Here is a 17,666-nt window from a genome sequence, read left to right on the forward strand (position 1 = left end):
TTTGATAATCGACTTTAAATTTCAGTATAAACGATCATCTTCCAAAGAAATGAAAAAAGTTCTGAGATCAAAATATAAAAGAATTTGAAAATTTTGTTACAATTGCTATCACTTTCCATGTCAGTGATCTTGATTATTACAACCAATATGATCATTGAAAGATCATTGAAGCTGTCACTCATTTCAATGTTGAGATGCAACAATGTTGATATCAACATACATATAATATACAAATATTCTAGGTTTGAAACTAAGTCAAAATGAAAAGCTTGCTCAATAAAATGTAAAAAGAAATTTTTTGCTACAATAATATAGCTAAAGCTTGGACATGGTTATTTTAAATCATATTTAACAAAGATTAGAAATGATTGAAGTGACTTATATTCAGATTAGCAGTTATATGAAAATTCAGAACATCTTCTTTTACTTTGTGTAAAGTATACAAAGTTAAAATTGAGATTGAGAGAGAAGTTTGAATTGAGACAGTTAAATTTAAAACTTTTATTCAATACAAAAACTGGAAATGAATTCTTGATTGAATATTTGAAAGAATTAAATATTGCTACAAAATTTCAATTGAATAGCTTGATCTGTATCACACCCTTGGTTGTGCCAAGGCCCCGTGACGGCTCCACACGGCCCATCGTTTCCCCTCGGATAATCCCATCTATCCCATAACGTCACGCAGGTGTCCGAACCGGTTTCCAACCACCCTATGACATCATTCGGATGCAATAGAAGAGGATCCGATTGATGAGATATGAGAATCCTGTTTCTATACGGGGTCTGGATTTCTTCTGGCAGATCAATGCAGCGCCACTGCGGAGTTGCTTCGGCTACCCTCGCTCATAGAGTGAGGGGAGGATGGCTGCCCGTTGTCTATATAGAATAGCTAGATGCTGGCTCTCTATTCCAGGAGCCAGCGATTCGTCTTTTATCTTTTGACAATAAGATACCAGAGTTACCACTGTCCTCATACAATATTCTTAGTGTGCCGAGTACCTCTGGTAGTTCAGTATTTGTATAGTATTTTACGAGTTCGCGGTTCAAGCGAGATAATCAAGCCCACCCATAAGGCTTCCCATTATATACCATCCTCCTCTGTGCCGCTGCCGAGTAGCAACCGCCTCGGCGCCGTCACATTACAATTTTATATATCAATTTGTATAATAATTTCTTATCAGATTTGAGATCTATGACATGATCATGAGGTGCATACTCTGCATCAGATATATCTTTTCAGAACATATCAACATAATTTTTTTAATCATCTGAAATATTTGACTCAGTCGTTGTGTGCATAGCTTATAGTGAAAAGGCGGTGAATATGATATTGCTGTTATTCATTAAAGTTGTAAATTTCTTAACAGTATCTAAATGCATGTAATTAATATTTGATGCTTTTCTATAGATTCAGCATTTTCACATTCAATTGATATCAGAGTTCACAACTTGCAATCACAACATGCTCAAAATTACATCATATCTGTTAATATCAGCTTCTTTAAAATGGTGGAATTCTTTTTAAAGGACATGTTCATCATCAATAATCTTCATCACAGCTTTTTATTGTTCATATAATTTAACTCTATAATTATCAACTGCTTTCACTACTTTCAATTTACCCTTTGACTTTGAGAAATATTTTGATGCTCAGATGTGGGATATGTGTAATGCACTCGTTTATTATTTCCTTATTATTATCTTTATTTATATCTTCGTCTATTCTTACCTCTTTCCATTATACTCTCGCTACCACTATTTCTATATGTATATATATATGGATGTATGTATTTCGCACATCTTCTTTCTCTTTCTTTTCCTCTTCAGCGATTAGCTACAACTACAACTACAACTACAACTACAACTTCAACTATACTACTACTATAATTATTATTATCTTCCACTACACTATATACTATCTTCTACTATTCACTCTTCACACTGTCATCACCCCTCACAATATGAAATTCACATTCATATTAAAGTCTATCAACATTCATACCATCAACCATTCTGCTTTAGTCAGCATTCATATACTCATCATTAATAATTATTTCTTTCACAGCTTAGTTATCTATATTCTCAATGCAGCAACTGCTTTTATGATTGAGATTGTTGATTTTTTACTTGTCAGACTTAATCATGTTTTTCAGAGTGTAACATTTAACAATTGTTTATAATATGATTTTTTTTATAACAATAGGAGCACTTTTTCATTCAGTTATATTTATTTTTCTTGATTTGTTCAGTTGAACTTATCTGCTTCTCTTATTTTCTTTTATTTCAGTGGTTGTTAGATTTATCAAAACAACATTGATTTTCTATAAATATCACAAATCTGTTTTTGCAAATGAGACATCATTGTTTTGATATATTTTTTTCAATAATTTATAAAGTTCAAAACAACTCTTTGTAGTTCTGAAATTCTTGATTTCATCAGTTAAATTTAGTATATAACATTTTCAACATTTTATTAAATAGATTATTCATTCTCTGTTTTTCATTGTATGAAGATAAATAATACTTTCAGTCTTCAAAATACTTAGAAAAGTCATATATTGATTGTTACTTTTGTTGTTTGATATTTTAAAATCTTTCACTCATCAATTGATGTTGGTTTTGTGGGTTGTTAATTTGCATTTTTAAATGTGATAGCATATTATCAAATGTTAACAATGTTGTTCTTTCACATTTTTTATATGATGATACAAAATTCAGCCACTTCTGCTTGACATGAGTATCAAAATAAAGTTTGATATCATTTATCTTACATTCTTCTTTTTGATAATATCAACAATGATGTGTAAAAAAAGTCAGTATGTGATTTTTATAGTTTTTAAATTCTAATATATTTTTTCCTCAATAGTAGTTCTTTATCTTCAATCTTAATGATGTTTCATTATCATTATTCATATCATCTATGAGTTGATTTTGTGGTGATTCTGCAGTGATATTTTAAATTAGTTGAGTTTCAATGAAAGTATCTCCACAAATCTGCACTTTCAACTTATTAAGATATTATTGCATATGCAGAATAGCTAGCTGTTGTTCTCATTCACAAATTTAATCATTTAACTGCTACAATAGTTTTTAAATTCTAATATATTTTTTCCTCAATAGTAGTTCTTTATCTTCAATCTTAATGATGTTTCATTATCATTATTCATATCATCTATGAGTTGATTTTGTGGTGATTCTGCAGTGATATTTTAAATTAGTTGAGTTTCAATGAAAGTATCTCCACAAATCTGCACTTTCAACTTATTAAGATATTATTGCATATGCAGAATAGCTAGCTGTTGTTCTCATTCACAAATTTAATCATTTAACTGCTACAATTATACACTATAATTGTTAAAAATGACAGAGAATTCAGATTGATTTTCTAAAAATCTTGCATGTGTTGAAATTATTTTACATATTTTAATCAATGTTATGAGTCTTATTGTAGATATGTGTAGCAGTGGACCACTCAGATAAGGTTATGAGTGATTAGAATTGTAAGAGATGGGCTATAGAAATAGTTATAAAAGTAATATGAAATACATATAAAAGATATTTAGAAAATAGTAATCTCTATTATTCAAAGCTAATCACTGATCTCCTCTATCTACAGAAATTAGTGAGCATTATATAGATAATGTTGTCATCATATTATATCCATTACAATTGATTGTTCTGTGCTTTTCTATAACCATGTATCTATCGCCATGTATTTATCGCCACGTATTTATTTTCTAATATAGATATCTTCATTGCGTCTATTACAGAAAGTCAAATTCATCTAATAAAAGCAGATGATGAGTTTTTTTAATATGAGCTTTTATAAACTGATGAGAATGCTGAATCCATTGAAAAAAGATTTGATCATTATTATATTCAATGTTGAATGTAATTATTATGACATTTTTCTTTATTTCATCTTTTCACTGCTTCTGTAGCTGCTTCATAATGAGAATATATAAAAGAGAAATGATAAAGCCATCAGTTGCAATTTCTTCAATGATAGTAAGATTTTCTCTATTATTTGAACTTTCAATATAAATTTATTATTGAAAATTTTATATTATAATTCATTGATCACATTCAATTTCTATTCTGAACTCTGTTTCATTGAAGTTGTAAATATCACAATCTTGAATTCCATATTTATTGATTGTTTCTTTAAACTGATTAAATCAATCAAAAATATAAGATGATTGATGAGCTTGTTTCTGTAATATATCAATGATCTTTTGCTTGTGTACATTATACTCTGAATGATGTTTGAGAAATCTTTAGACTCAGTGCTCTTCAAGCTCAGATGCAGGTGTAGTAGAATTTGTATGACTCTGTGCAAGTAGAAATCAAGCAGCATTAAAGATCATTGATTGATTGGAAGGTAGACATAGCTTATCTAGAGCTTCTATATACTGACAAAGTGATTTTTCCTGCTTAAAAGATAAAAGTTGATTAGCAGGAGGTCGATAAGTTCGCGGAGCACAGCCATTGTATCAATTGAGCAGACGGGAATAGGGAAGGTTATAATTTCTTGTCAATGCTTTGATATTGGGTTTTTCAATATCAGCTATGGAATCTAGAGCCTCTGTGATCTTATTCTCTATTAAAATATATGTAGAAGTCATCACGTTGGTTGATTATTGCATTTTGAAAAAAGAGATTCGCGTATTTGAAAATAATCGCGTTGAGATGGCGGAATAACGTTGAGATGGCGGACCCTCGGAACGAGGGGCCGACCAGAAGTTGCAGGTGAGCGGCAGCTTACAAATCATCTAGGGCCCGGTTAGGAAACATACAGACTAGTCAACCGCAGCGCGCCCACAGTTGGATACCATCTCTAGAAATTAAGAGGAAATAATAACAGGAGACCAAAATCACTCATTTCGACGCCGCAAGCATGGCTCATATAATCATCACGAAAATAGAAGCCTCAGACTGGAGCGAAATAATCCAAGGCCATTTCCGAGCGTTTCAACAAGAACCCTTCCAGCAGCTAATACATGGCGAGGATACCCCGCGCAACCAGCAGATCTTCAAGGAGAGGAGCCTGAAGCAGTTCGCGACTCAAAGTAACTCCATCTGGCTCAAGGCCATCGATACGAACAACGGTCGTAAAATTGCTGGCGTGGTCAATTACAAGTTGAGGCCCGCGTATGTTCCCCTATCGCGACCTGAACTGAAGCTGGAGGACATGATATGGCTCAAGGATCTGGAGGATAAGAAGATTTTAGATGTGATGTTTAGAGATATTGTGGATCGGAAGCTGAGGCTTTTGAGGGAGGGGCATATTGGTGGGTTTCCTTTGTTCTTGTTTAGCTTTTTCGGTTTTTCTTTTTCTTTTTATAGTTAGTCCCTTTGCGTATTTGAATGTTTGTACGGAGTATCTATATATCCTTCCACCCCTCCAGCACGGGATCATGGCCTGTTTCTTTGAGGAAACCTACATGCCTTGCACAAACATATCCATCTGGCTGAGCTATTCTGAGCACCCGCCTAATGTGTAGCCACATACATCAAGTACTGTTGGCTTGGGTTAACATGATTCTCAGAGCTCGACGCCCTCTTCGTTCTCCCCGAATACCGGGGCCAAGGAATCGCAAGCCAGCTCATAAAATGGGGCTGCGATCTCGCTAGCCACCTGATGGTGCCGGTATGGCTAGAAGCTTCCATAATGGCACACCCCGTATATCTTCGACATGGGTTTGTCGACATCGAGCACGGCCACTATGTGATGGGAAAGTGGGATGTGGAGTATTATGTGATGAGGTTGGAGCCGAAGGCCCTGGAAGTTAAAGTAAAGATGGAGAACTAGTTAATTATTATGGGGATGTGAAGGTTATGTTGTATTTAATTGGTTTTTTTAAGGGTCTCGTGGTCTGAACAAAAATAGAAGCGGGACGGAGTTGTTTGGATTTATTGTTGATCCATTTTAATGGTATACGCTTGCATGCGTTGGATACTTCTTGGGCGACGAAAATGTTCCGTGAACTCAAAAAGCTGTCTACCTGGACTGTTTGATATAAATATGAAGCAAGCTTTTACGGATTTGTAAGGACTTGTGAGATGGAAGCGGCATCAAGGGCGCATCGGATATCCCAGCCTGAATGTGAAGTAGGAAGCTAATGTAGCCTTCAGATTATCTGGCAAGGGTATTTTTATATATAACATGCTTCAGTCTCCCTTCACGCGGAGGAATCAGTGTGATTCAGATACCACCGTCGTTGATCGAATGTTCCAGTTGCGGGGATCAAATATTTCACTCCTTTAGGTTTGAGGGTTCTGGGAGATTATGGTCAAGTCACACGATTCTTACCACTATCCTAGATCCTAAGATGACCTCCGAGCTAGACCTGGAAATTCGGCCAAACTATGATGAATTTTTAGCTGCAATTTAGCCGTTTCATAGACTAACTTCTCTCCCCCAATACTCTGTAGCGTCGCCAAGGAGCTGTTCATGTCCAATGCTGAATGGACGATTTTGTTCGTCGATAAAACATGTCGAAGCAACTCTGCTCCGAGCTCCCCGTTCTCTGCCACCACTTCGTAAAATTCGTCGTTCTCAATCAGTATATCCACATTGTCCAAGACGAGTGCGAAAATTTCGTCAACAAATTCGGAGTAATTTCCAGTCTCACATCGGTAAACCGCTCGAATCACCTCCACAAAGCTGTCGCTGCGAGGATTGATTTTGACCCATAAAAGGACCATTTCTTTTGCCCACTCTTGCAGCCAAAATATGTCGAATCTGTCAACGAGAGCGTATAAACGGAGTAATCGGAGGCCCGTGTTTTTCTTGGGGGTGTCCAAAGCGCCTTCAATAGCTATCGTTGACGCTTCGGTGGGTATAATACGCTGAGTTGACTGGCCTATACCGTCTAGCAAGATCTTTATATCCGCATGAGCTTCTGGCCAGAGCTCTGCAGAGTATGAAGACTCGAAACCATATAGGATGGAAATTAATAATTCGAGAGTAACAGCATCTTCCTCTGGCAGATGAATTCTTTTTGTGGTCGATTCCTAATAGAAAGTTAGCTAGTCTGTTCGATTTATGATTTTACCCATAGCTGAAAACAGGAAGCGGGTGAAGAATCGGGGCTGAGTTGGAGTCAAAAAAAATCATTGCCTACCACAAATCTCCCCTTCGCCGCTCTATCGAAAAATCGTGACCGGGAGCAAATAACGCTGGAATGGACTTTATATTCGCAGTCTTTACCAGATATTGTGAAATCTAAGTTTTCTGGTGGTTCGTCAAATTGGGCTATTCTTTCAACAAGTTTGCGATGGCGAGAGATTTCTTCCTCTCCTTTACTTTCAATTCCAGGTGGCGCTCCTGGGTTATCCATTTTGGCTCTAACCTGCTTTCTCTGGCGCTCTATCCTTCCGAGGGCGTATGTGGAATTGTCTGTCGTTGGAAGTACTGGTAGTTACAGCGAGATTTCTTTGAGCGGCTTATCACAGGGAGAGAATACCATTTATAGTTCAGTGGAGCCTAAAACGAGGATAACCACCGGGGAGGTGCCTTTGGCAGGCAGAATAATTCCTTCCAGTCTGCCTTCAAAGGATGGAAGAATTGATTTCACAGTCTGATGATGTTTGGGCCTTGCATGTTAGCTGCATACAACAATGTCGCCAATGACAAAGTAAATTTTGCAGCCTGAAGCCTGCAGCCTATGTTTGGATGCGCTGGAAAAACGATGACTTGTCGCTAGTTTTCAACTCCACAATAGGCTTCCTACATAATCTCTGGGCCATCCACGGCTTTCCTTCTGCGCCCGTCTCCGCATTTCCGTATAGAAGTGAGCAAAATCAAATAAATTAGGGTTGATATCCGCTCTCCGTGATCTTCAACTTGCCGGCCGATGTTGACCTCGTGCCATCTTCCCATGAACAGCAACCAGTACTCATAGGGTTTCTGATGTCTCCGTGCCGCGAGACTTCGCCTACTTGATGAAGCTAAGTTTCTTCTATCCAGCCACATTATTGAAATTTCAGGACGAAGACATGAGCGCCGGGGAAGCGAAGCGCAGAGAGAAGATCTTCCGTCTCTCTCGAATGGCGATAAATTCCTCGCCCCGAATGGAAGAAATCCACTATGAGGTGGTGTGACTGTCGACTACCAATTAATAATTCCAATGCCCATTGAAACATACATCATCGGATTAGAGATGTTTATTTCCGTTGAGCAGCTTGCGCATGAGCATTTTGCTATTAATTCAGTCACATGACCATTAGCGGGTTGGGACTTGGTAAGTTTGAATTGTTCCGTAATCTTGTATCCGGTTTTAGTTACCAGATAGTTAGTTACTAGTAGTACATTTTAGTTCGACGCGTGAACTCAAATCATACAATACCGCGTTTCCTCCTCCACCACCACCGCCAACATCCTCCCCAAACATCGACATGACAATAGTGACATTCAACTTAACCAATTCGATGTACTATTCATTTCTCGTGTCTGCTTCTTTTTCCTGTGATGTATCTGCCTCGGAATCTTATTTCACAGCTTTACCTTAAGCTCCTACGATCCCACCATCCCCTCTCGCCGCCTGTACTCATACTTGCTGCCCTCGAGCCAGATGCACTGTGTGCTTGTCGAATCTTGACGACATTACTTAAACGAGATTATATCCCTCATAAAATACAACCAATTAGTGGATATGCGGATTTGTCCCGTGCTGGAGAAGAGCTGGTTCGTCCCATGCGAACCTCGCATGGCGGAAGCGGTGGAGTGGTCGTTTGCATGGGCGTGGGAGGCCTAGTGGATCTAAGTGATATATTATGCCTCGATGTGGATGAGACGGGGAGCATGGGTGGAGTCGAAATTTGGGTCATTGATGCAAGAAGACCCTGGAATTTGGGGAATGTTTTTGGAGGATATCCCGGTTGCGCTTCGCTGGAGGAACAAGATTCACATCCAAGACGGAATGTTGTTGGTTTAAATAAAGGATGTATCACTCCATCTTATAAATCTAATGAAGGAGGAATAATCGCTTTTGATGATGGCGACATCGACGAAGAATTAACGGCGGAAAGGGAAGCTTACTTCGCACTTCTAGAAATGCCGGAGTTGGATGAGGATGGTGAGGAGAGTGACGATTCTAACAGTGCATCGGACACAGATGAAGACTCTGGCTCTCACTCGAAGAAACGAAAGTCATGGTCAGGTCGTGATGACGACGATGAGCGCTCTGATGACGAGGGACCACCCCGACAGAGACGCAGAAGTAACTCTGTTCGTATTAATTGATATCATAAACGATCTCAAGCCTGGACTAATATGTATATTATAGGGATCTTTTATAACGTCACCAAGCCGTTATCAACGTCAACCGCGAGATTCCTCACAGTCATCTCGCTCTCCATCGCCTTCATCAAGCTCTGAATCCCCAGCGGCACCAAAACAACCATCGGCCCGTACTCTACGGCGTCGGTTAGTGCGTCTGAAACGAAAACACGAAGATATTTTACGAGCGTACTACTCCCTTGGCACGTCATATTCTGAACCTATATCGTCTATATTATACTCGCTTGCATCAGAACTTGGCCGGGAAGACAATGACCTTCTGTGGCTTGCAATTGTCGGCGTATCCAGTTTAGAGCTCTCAGGGCGAACTATGGCGGGTGTAGGGATATCCAATGCCTCTGAGTCTGGAGGCTTAGCTGGGTGGGGAGGTGAGCGAGGTGAGCGCATTAGGCAGGTTCTTCGCGACGAGGTTCGTCGCTTAAATCCTCCCGAACTCTCCGAGACTGGCCGCGACGCTCTACGAAGTGAAGTTAGTGGCGTTATACCCACCACTGGCCGCTCACCCACCGATACTTCGATACTACTTTCACCTGAACCACGATTCCTGCTTGTACGCCATTGGTCTTTGTATGAAAGCATGCTGCACAGTCCATACCTGGCCACTAGACTTCATGTCTGGAGCGAAAATGGGCGAAAGCGTCTACACAAACTTCTCGCCAAGATGGGCGTGAGCCTTAGTCAGTGTCATCAAAATTATACTCATATGGACATGGAAGTCAAACGCGGACTGCGGCAAAAGCTACTCAAGTATGCGCCAATGTATGGGCTGGAAGGACTGGTACCGCCTGCATCTTCGGGAGCGCAATTTGGCACTTATGCTGGTTGGGGCTTTGTACGCAGTTGGGGCTGGAAGGCATGCCTTTCCGCCACCGATGTTGGTGTGATCATTGGCGCTATCCTCGAAGTCGGCAAAATAGATCCCACATCATCAGATAGTGATGGCCATCACTTTCAAAAGTTTGCCCGTAAACGAGACGAGAATGTATCCAATATCGTTTCTGATCCAGACTCAGACTCTTCCCAGATCCTTGCCCGGTTCTGGAGTGCCTATGATGCGATATCTTTAACGTCATCCGAATCCCCGACAAATCTCCTCAGCTCCTTACCTCTTGCCCAACACCTCCATCGTGCAATTTTACGCACAGGCACCTCTCTACTTTCCAAACACCAAATCCGACATTTACGCGCATTTCGAATTGCAGTAGTTAAGGACGGCCCGGACGTGAAACTTTTCACTAATCCCGGCGCGTTAACTAAACTCGCACTATGGGTGGGCGAGGCGGTCCGTGTGCAGGAGCAAGAAAAGGAAGACATTGTGAAAGTTGGCGGCAAACGGGTAGTGGGGACACCACTCGTCCTAGCCGGCTTGGATGAGGATAGAAATGTCTATGTGGTTGTTGGAACAGGCGGCGGGGGAGGAGTGGTGGATTTCGCGGCTCTCGCGCAGCAACGTGATGAGAAGCGGAAAAAGAAAGAAGCGCAGGAGAAAAGGAGGGCAGAAAGAGAGGAGAGGCGGGCTAAGTGGGCGGCTGAGAGAGCGGAACATGAGGATGATGAGGATGATGGGTCGGAAGAAGAGGAAGAAAGTGACAATTCTTCATCCTCTAGCTCTGATTCTGACTCGGATGATGAATTTGACGAGCGGAGTAACATATACAATCGAAAAATGGCGCGGAATCGTTTTGGGATTGCTTTCCAAGAAGTTGTTCACGAAACGAATGCACGGGTGAGAATCGACAGTTTCGAGCATTGTGTTGTAGAGGTGCAGAAGGAAGATCTGGGCGGATTTCTTGAAGCGCTGAGTTTTCGAAGCGTTGTTGGCTAATAACTACATGCATGATATTTCAATGCATTATGCCGGACATTACAATCCCTTGCCAATCCTGCCGAAAACTTCGTATAACCTTATTATTTGGGGGATCTGACTATCTCTGGGCATTCTATCTCCTATGTCCTATCCTTCAGCCCACATCGGCGCATAGTTCTTTCTTTCACCCTGTTACATTATCTTACGTTTTTACTCGCCTTGCTCTCATTTCCGTTCATGAGGAACCTCATCCATCTTCCCAATATTCGCCAGAAATTTCCAGCACGATGGTGTTAATGATGTTTCTGGGCTGCTAAATCACACAATATACCTCTCCTCCCTCAACTTCCAATTTATCTCTATGCACAACTCCCAACCTTCCGTTTCACGACCTTTCCACGAATGTCACATTTCTAGCCCTCGTTTCGCGTCTTTTGCAACTAACTTTTTGGAGTATGTCTCACGGTCTCATTTCATACTTTCTCCTATTTATTCTTTTTTCCGTCACGAAACCGGATATACAGGCCTTGTATATAGCGTTGGAGGGATGTAGAGGGTAACATAAGGGTTACCGGACCATTGTTGGGAGTTTTCTGAGAATGATTATCTGCTTCGTTTGTTCCGTCAATTTTTCTTTTCTTTTCTCTTTCTTTCTCCATTTATCTTCTTCCCTCCCCCAATAGCTACAAGATGGAATGGAATGTTATACATAAAAGAAAGGGATGCGTGTGCTGAAGTAATATAGAAGCATAGATTCAAACGGGGTTTTTATATATGTGTATTTACGTGTGTGTGAAGAAGTTGTCATAGATCTTCAGTTCTGATAATAAAAGTACATAATTTTATACACAGACTTGCCCTCCCGTCAGATGTTTGAGGGAGAAAATAGGACGAACAAAAGGAGGTATAGACGTCTAAAACAAAACTATCAAAGAAAACGATGGAAACTACATGGATCATAGCGTAAAGAAAAGTTAAAAAGGAACTTTGAACAACGTTATGGCTTCCCAAGCAATGAACCAGCAAACCATACCGCCCCTAGACTCGCTAAAACAGATAGCCCCACAAGTCGATTACTCCAGCTGTTCGAATCATCCATTTTCATGGCACCAGGAGATATCTGGTACGGACGGCTGGTGCTGTTTTGTCGTGCTCCCTCATTGCTGATGTTGTTTGAAACCGATTCCAGGGATGACTGTGCATGCACCTGCGGTTCCTTTCGCCTCCATTCCTCAACTAACCGAGCGATGGTTACAAGGTCGTCTTTCAGTGAACCGGCGTCCATTGTTGTGTTCCCCCGATCCCACTCGACATCGACATTCTGCACATTGCCGAAGAAATCCATAACGATACGTTGTCTGCCTTCGAGTTCACCGCCAGGGAACAAATCCCACCGCACCCCAGGCTGAGAATGGATCTTCGACTCATCGTAAGAATCGAAGAGGTCGCCTAAAGTACTCTTCGAGTTCTGGTTCGTAACTTGAGTTTCCAGAAACTCAAGGATGTAGTATGTCCAGCGGTCGATGACGGCGACGCCCACGTCACTATCGGCATGGTGGGAATAAGAGGACTGGGAGAGGGCGCTGGAACCGGTGGCGATGATGTTGGGGGAGTAGAAGTGGGTGTACATGGTATTAGCCTGGCAGGTATCGATCATGAAAAGAAGTTCCCGGTATCGTTTCTTCTCCCACATCTGTCCGAAGGCATCAGCCAGGTCCCATGCGCCAATTTCCTCAGAGTCCTGGAATTTCAGGAACTGGTCCCCGCCGTGTCCGGTCATGTAGACGAGGACGTTGCTTCCTGCATCGGATCCCAGCCGCTTGCTGCGAGGTACGTCATCATCCAGCCGGTCCGTTAAGAGTCGAATAAAACTTTCTACAGTCACTTCGTAGCCACGGTAGTCTACCTCTATGTTATCACCATAGAGATCCAGAGCGCGGTCAGCGTTGTTATAGACTGTTCCTGGGAATGCGTTTCGAGGGTTACACGCCATGTCATCTGGTAGCATCAGGATGATCTGAGAATCGGGAATCCCGAGTCTCTTGACTGTACGGTAAAGGGAGAGGACATTGGCGAGGTGGCGGTAGTTAAACCAGAATCGAGAAGTTGAGACAAGGACGGCCCAATTGGAGGTATGACCTGCGGAGACGAGGAGGGAGAGAGCGAGGCAGAGGGAGACGGAGACGGAGAGGAGGGAGGGAGTGGAAGGAAAGAGAGGCATGTCGGGGCTGGGAGGAGGAACATATGGCGATAACTCAACTCATGGAGATGTGTATACCTACTGCGTAGGATTCAGACAGGCTGGTTGGGTAACGGTAGCGCCGTCGACAGTATCAAAACTAAATTGAGGTGAGGTTCTGGAGGTTTCCTATCTGGGCAGTGAGCAAGGCAGAACCTTGGAAGTCGTCTGACGCTAAGAGTGACCTGGACCCGCACACAGTTTCGGGTGGGTGACATGTACTGGTACCTGGCCCAAGCTCGTGGTTGCGGCTCAAGCCAAAACATCATTCACCATCATCCGCGTCCTGTCTGGCTCCAACCTCGACGAACTTCCCTCGCTCCCTTCTTCTTTGTTTCCGATCGCCCCGGCCTCTTCTTTTCTTCTCTATTTCTGGTTGTTGCTTTAGACTGACTCGTTCTGTTTTTATCCATCGGTTTCGGATAGACAAACTTTAAATGTTTTGTTGTCTGGGTGCCCTGATACCACAACACTGCTGACAGTTAGTTAAATACTCGGTAACTTGTTTGCACAGCTCAATGCCTGCCGGTTGATGCCTGTTCATCTTCACCATACGCATACTACCTATCAGCAATATAAGATCCCACTGTAGTCTATCTTGACTCTTTTATCTTGCAACCGGTATTGCTGTATGTTTTGTCAACTGGTCTAGCCCGTTCGTCAACTCTCTGCTGTGCTATTATATTATTTAGTTATATGTTTTACCTTTTTTTTTTTTTTTTTTTTTTTTTTTTTTTTTTTTTGTCTCGCGAACAGGTTTTTGTTTATGTTGATTACTCTCATCTCCAGTTCAACCATTTCTCTTCTGCGATTCGATAGAAGGATCGCTGCAAATACCTTGATTACTTCCTTCGACAGCTTATAGAGTTGACAGTAGGCTGTATAGATCAGCCTCTCTCGTCAATGTCTTCACCAGTTAATGTCTTTGGGGCTTCACCATACGAAATACCACCGATACTACGTCTTCCCCCAGAGACGCTGAGTTCCATATTTGCGTATGTGAGTACTAGTGTTCGCAAACCCCACCAAAACTGAATGATAGAGCTATGCGCTCAGCTTGTCGTATTTGCTAACATACCTGTTTCTCACCCTTGTCAGGCTTCCTCTTCAGATTTGGTCAACATTTCCCTCGTCTCGAAATCCTTCCGTGACATAGCTGCAGCCCAGCTCTATCGCTCATTAAGCCATATTTTTGATGAACGTGACACAAGAACCGGACAGCTGGCAGTGGATCGTCTTACTGGTGTTCTAGATACACTGATAACGAGTGACTACAATTATGCCGCTTACATTAAGGAAATATCCTTAGATACGGTCCAGGGAAGCCATATAGGCATGAATGTGGCTTTGGAATTCAAATATGGCTCGAGCTGTGGAAAGTTTTTGAATACTCTTCTGCTCGCAACTATAAAAAAGATACCAGCCTTAGAAAGCTTCCGGTAAGTCACCTACCTTTTATATTATTTCTAGATAGCGCTATCTTTTGGCAAATCAGTATTTTCTGACCTGATTTAGGTGGAATGTTCGCGTAGAAATTAGCCCCGCCATCTTCGAAACATTGGGCAAGCACGGGAGTCTCCAAAATGTCCATGTTCGATTGCAGGATGGGCAGTCTACTCATCCATCCCCGCCAATGGCTCCTTCGTCCGGCACATTTTCGTTTAACGTTCCTGCCTCGTCCATACCGCCTACTACGAGTCACCACCCCCACCCGCATCACCACCCGCATCACCACCCGCATCACCACCCGCATCACCACCCGCATCACACCCACATCATCACCCACATCATCACCCGGCCCCACCTAGTTCCAATCTAGGGTTATTTTCAAATAATAATGTAAAGCCAGCGAAGCGGTTGAATATTCATAAGTTTCCTCATTCTGCACGGACTTTCTCCAAGTTCTCAAGTCTGAAGAGTTTGGCCGTTTTAGATATGGATACCCTCGAGTATGTCCAAGAGATTGCGGAATGTATTTCGTCGTCCTCAACAACGCTTAAGACCCTAAAGCTTTCTTTTTCGGAATCGTTGGCTCTCATAGCTCGAAAGAAGACTGTTGTGAATGTGTCGGACACGGATACAGCACAAGACAACGACGACGGCGGCGCATTTTTAAATGATCCACTGATGCAATCTCCAGCGCCTCCACCACCTGTAACGTCACAATTATTCGGAAATATCTCTACACCAAGTGATGTTGATATGCGTCATGAACGTGCTGCCCAGGAAAAGGCCCTTGCTCGAATTTTTGGACTAGAAAAGGAGACTGTTGCGCAACAAAAACTGGAGAAGATTGCGGACCGTGCAATTTATGATGCAGATAAAGAAATTCGCTTGGCGCTCAAGCCATCGAAATACGATGAAGACCGTATGTTTGTGGAAAAGCTATCCACCATCGTACGCGGCCTGGCTCAGAGCAAAGGGGCTCATGCCGCCTCTAGTAAGAGCCTAAAGGCTCTTCAAAAAGTCGAGAAAGTAGTCGCCGCTTACTTGGAGAAGAAGGAAATCGCGGATGGATATCGCAAGATGAAGAAGAAAGCGTTGGCTAATCAACAACCTTCTCATAAAGTCCCCCCTGTACCGAAGTCGATTTCACCATTCACAACTAATATTCCTCAATCCAAAAATATATTTGGCTTGGATGAAGGAAGCCCTCCCGTGCAACATCCTGGTATGATATATCCACCACCACCACCACCACCACCACCATCACAGCTTCCACCATCGAGCAAAAGCATATTTTCCCAATCTTCGAAGGGAACCTACCCTCTAGGCTCTTCATATGTTACCCAAGGCCCTATCCATAAAAACAATACCTTGCATTCAGGAAAACCTGTACCTGGTTGGAAACCTGCCGCTAAGGCTTTCATTGACTACTCATCATCCACATCTGACGCTGGCGAGAGTGTTTTCAACAAATTTTTAGAGGTCCAAAATCAAAGTCATCAACCGTCATTTATCCTTAAGCCAGAAGAGAAAAAATTTGAGGACGAGTTGCAGGATATCGTTGATCTGGAACATCCAGACGAAGTCAACTGTGAAGGTGGTGAGGACCAGGAGTTTCTCGATTTGACGGATAGCTCTATGGAGGATGAAAGCCCACTTCCATGTTCGGGGGGCATATTGAACGAGCCTCAGGCTAGTTTGTTCCCCTCTGGTGCAGACGGTCATGCGTCAAGTTCGTCAAGTAAAGGGAAGCAGCCCGTTAAGGTTTCTGACGATTCCTGGATGACTGGCGTACCAACCTCTGTAGCACATCCGGATACTGGAGCTATGGAGGACACTGAAGACGCCATCCAAGCGTATATTCGCCTCCATCATGGAATCCCGGTGGAAAGTTTATCCATCTACCTGATCCCTGTGAAACCATCCGTACTTTGCCGAGCGGTCAACCTTTCCTCACTGAGGCATCTCTCCCTTCTGAATGTGGGGCCCCAACGTCCATTTTGGTCCATGCTCTCCAAGCTACAAAGAAGTACCCCTCTCCAACTAGTTTCCATCCATACAGATAATGTCACCCCGAGTTTTCTTGCGTTTCTAAATGGCCTAAGCTACCTAGAAGAACTCTTCATGGTCGAAAGGATCGCCCGCTCGAAAGTCGAGTCCTTGGCACCCAGGACACAAGTTGTAATAGAAGATATCCAGAAGCAGGTACTTGCAAAGCATGCAAAGCATCTGAAGCGGTTAATGATTCGAAACGATGAAGATTCCACCTGGGCCCTGAATAGGGAATCTGTCGCGCTTATCTGTAAACGTGGCTTCGCGCTGAAAGAGCTCGTTGTCGCCATGGCCTCGCCTAATTTTGTAAGTCGTTCCTGTGCGATCACACTTTTACCTTCCTACTACCTGCAGAGAACACTAATCAAATTTTAAAATTGAAACAGCACTTGCTCATGCAGCACTTGAATGGCTTACGCTCTCTTCGGGTCCTCCATATCCTCTTCGTCCAGAGCGATTACTGCGCCGGCATACTTCGCGAGATAAGATACTGTGCCATTGACACCATAATCCGATGCCCAAGCCTACAAATAGAATATATTGCAGTAAGCTACGCTCTGAATGTGCCTGCCGGAACTTTTATTTCCCGCCTGGAGTACAACCCTTCTTGGCATTCCGCCCGCTCAAAAACCAACAAGAGAATGCCGGATTCACGACTCGATGAGGATAGGGATAGGAATGAGGAGGCGAATGGGAGTGGAGGCAGTTTCGACTGGCACTCACCATTCACTGGCCGTCATACTTCCGGGGCTCTCAAAGGCAAGGGGAAGGAAGCTCATTTTTCATGGATGGCGAATGGGAGTGAGGGGAGTGGG

General features: G+C 42.5%; 5 protein-coding genes across 5 annotated transcripts; 3 read left to right on the top strand and 2 right to left on the bottom strand.

Moving 5' to 3' along the window:
• Positions 1 to 4,900: 4,900 nt before the first annotated feature.
• HCAG_02291 (predicted protein) lies at positions 4,901 to 5,815 on the top strand (the record flags this gene model as incomplete). The annotated part of the gene is made up of 2 exons (XM_001542070.1): positions 4,901 to 5,294; positions 5,553 to 5,815. 2 exons carry the CDS (start codon positions 4,901 to 4,903, stop codon positions 5,813 to 5,815), a joined length of 657 nt encoding a protein of 218 aa, XP_001542120.1.
• Positions 5,816 to 6,330: 515 nt separating this feature from the next.
• On the bottom strand, positions 6,331 to 7,346 carry HCAG_02292 (predicted protein; the record flags this gene model as incomplete). The annotated part of the gene is made up of 3 exons (XM_001542071.1): positions 6,331 to 6,370; positions 6,416 to 7,020; positions 7,131 to 7,346. 3 exons carry the CDS (start codon positions 7,344 to 7,346, stop codon positions 6,331 to 6,333), a joined length of 861 nt encoding a protein of 286 aa, XP_001542121.1.
• Positions 7,347 to 8,701: 1,355 nt separating this feature from the next.
• On the top strand, positions 8,702 to 11,132 carry HCAG_02293 (conserved hypothetical protein; the record flags this gene model as incomplete). The annotated part of the gene is made up of 3 exons (XM_001542072.1): positions 8,702 to 9,083; positions 9,123 to 9,235; positions 9,294 to 11,132. 3 exons carry the CDS (start codon positions 8,702 to 8,704, stop codon positions 11,130 to 11,132), a joined length of 2,334 nt encoding a protein of 777 aa, XP_001542122.1.
• Positions 11,133 to 11,896: 764 nt separating this feature from the next.
• On the bottom strand, positions 11,897 to 13,335 carry HCAG_02294 (GPI-anchor transamidase precursor; the record flags this gene model as incomplete). The annotated part of the gene is made up of 2 exons (XM_001542073.1): positions 11,897 to 11,934; positions 12,192 to 13,335. The coding sequence occupies 2 exons, from the start codon at positions 13,333 to 13,335 to the stop codon at positions 11,897 to 11,899; spliced, it is 1,182 nt and encodes a 393-aa protein (XP_001542123.1).
• Positions 13,336 to 13,871: 536 nt separating this feature from the next.
• Positions 13,872 to 17,656, top strand: HCAG_02295 (predicted protein; the record flags this gene model as incomplete). The annotated part of the gene is made up of 7 exons (XM_001542074.1): positions 13,872 to 13,881; positions 14,240 to 14,352; positions 14,452 to 14,792; positions 14,869 to 15,050; positions 15,287 to 17,157; positions 17,238 to 17,446; positions 17,611 to 17,656. The coding sequence occupies 7 exons, from the start codon at positions 13,872 to 13,874 to the stop codon at positions 17,654 to 17,656; spliced, it is 2,772 nt and encodes a 923-aa protein (XP_001542124.1).
• Between the last annotated feature and the right edge of the window lie 10 nt (positions 17,657 to 17,666).

This window comes from Histoplasma capsulatum, genomic scaffold (genome assembly GCF_000149585.1).
Source record: "Histoplasma capsulatum NAm1 scaffold_2 genomic scaffold, whole genome shotgun sequence".
Lineage (NCBI taxonomy): Eukaryota > Fungi > Ascomycota > Eurotiomycetes > Onygenales > Ajellomycetaceae > Histoplasma > Histoplasma mississippiense.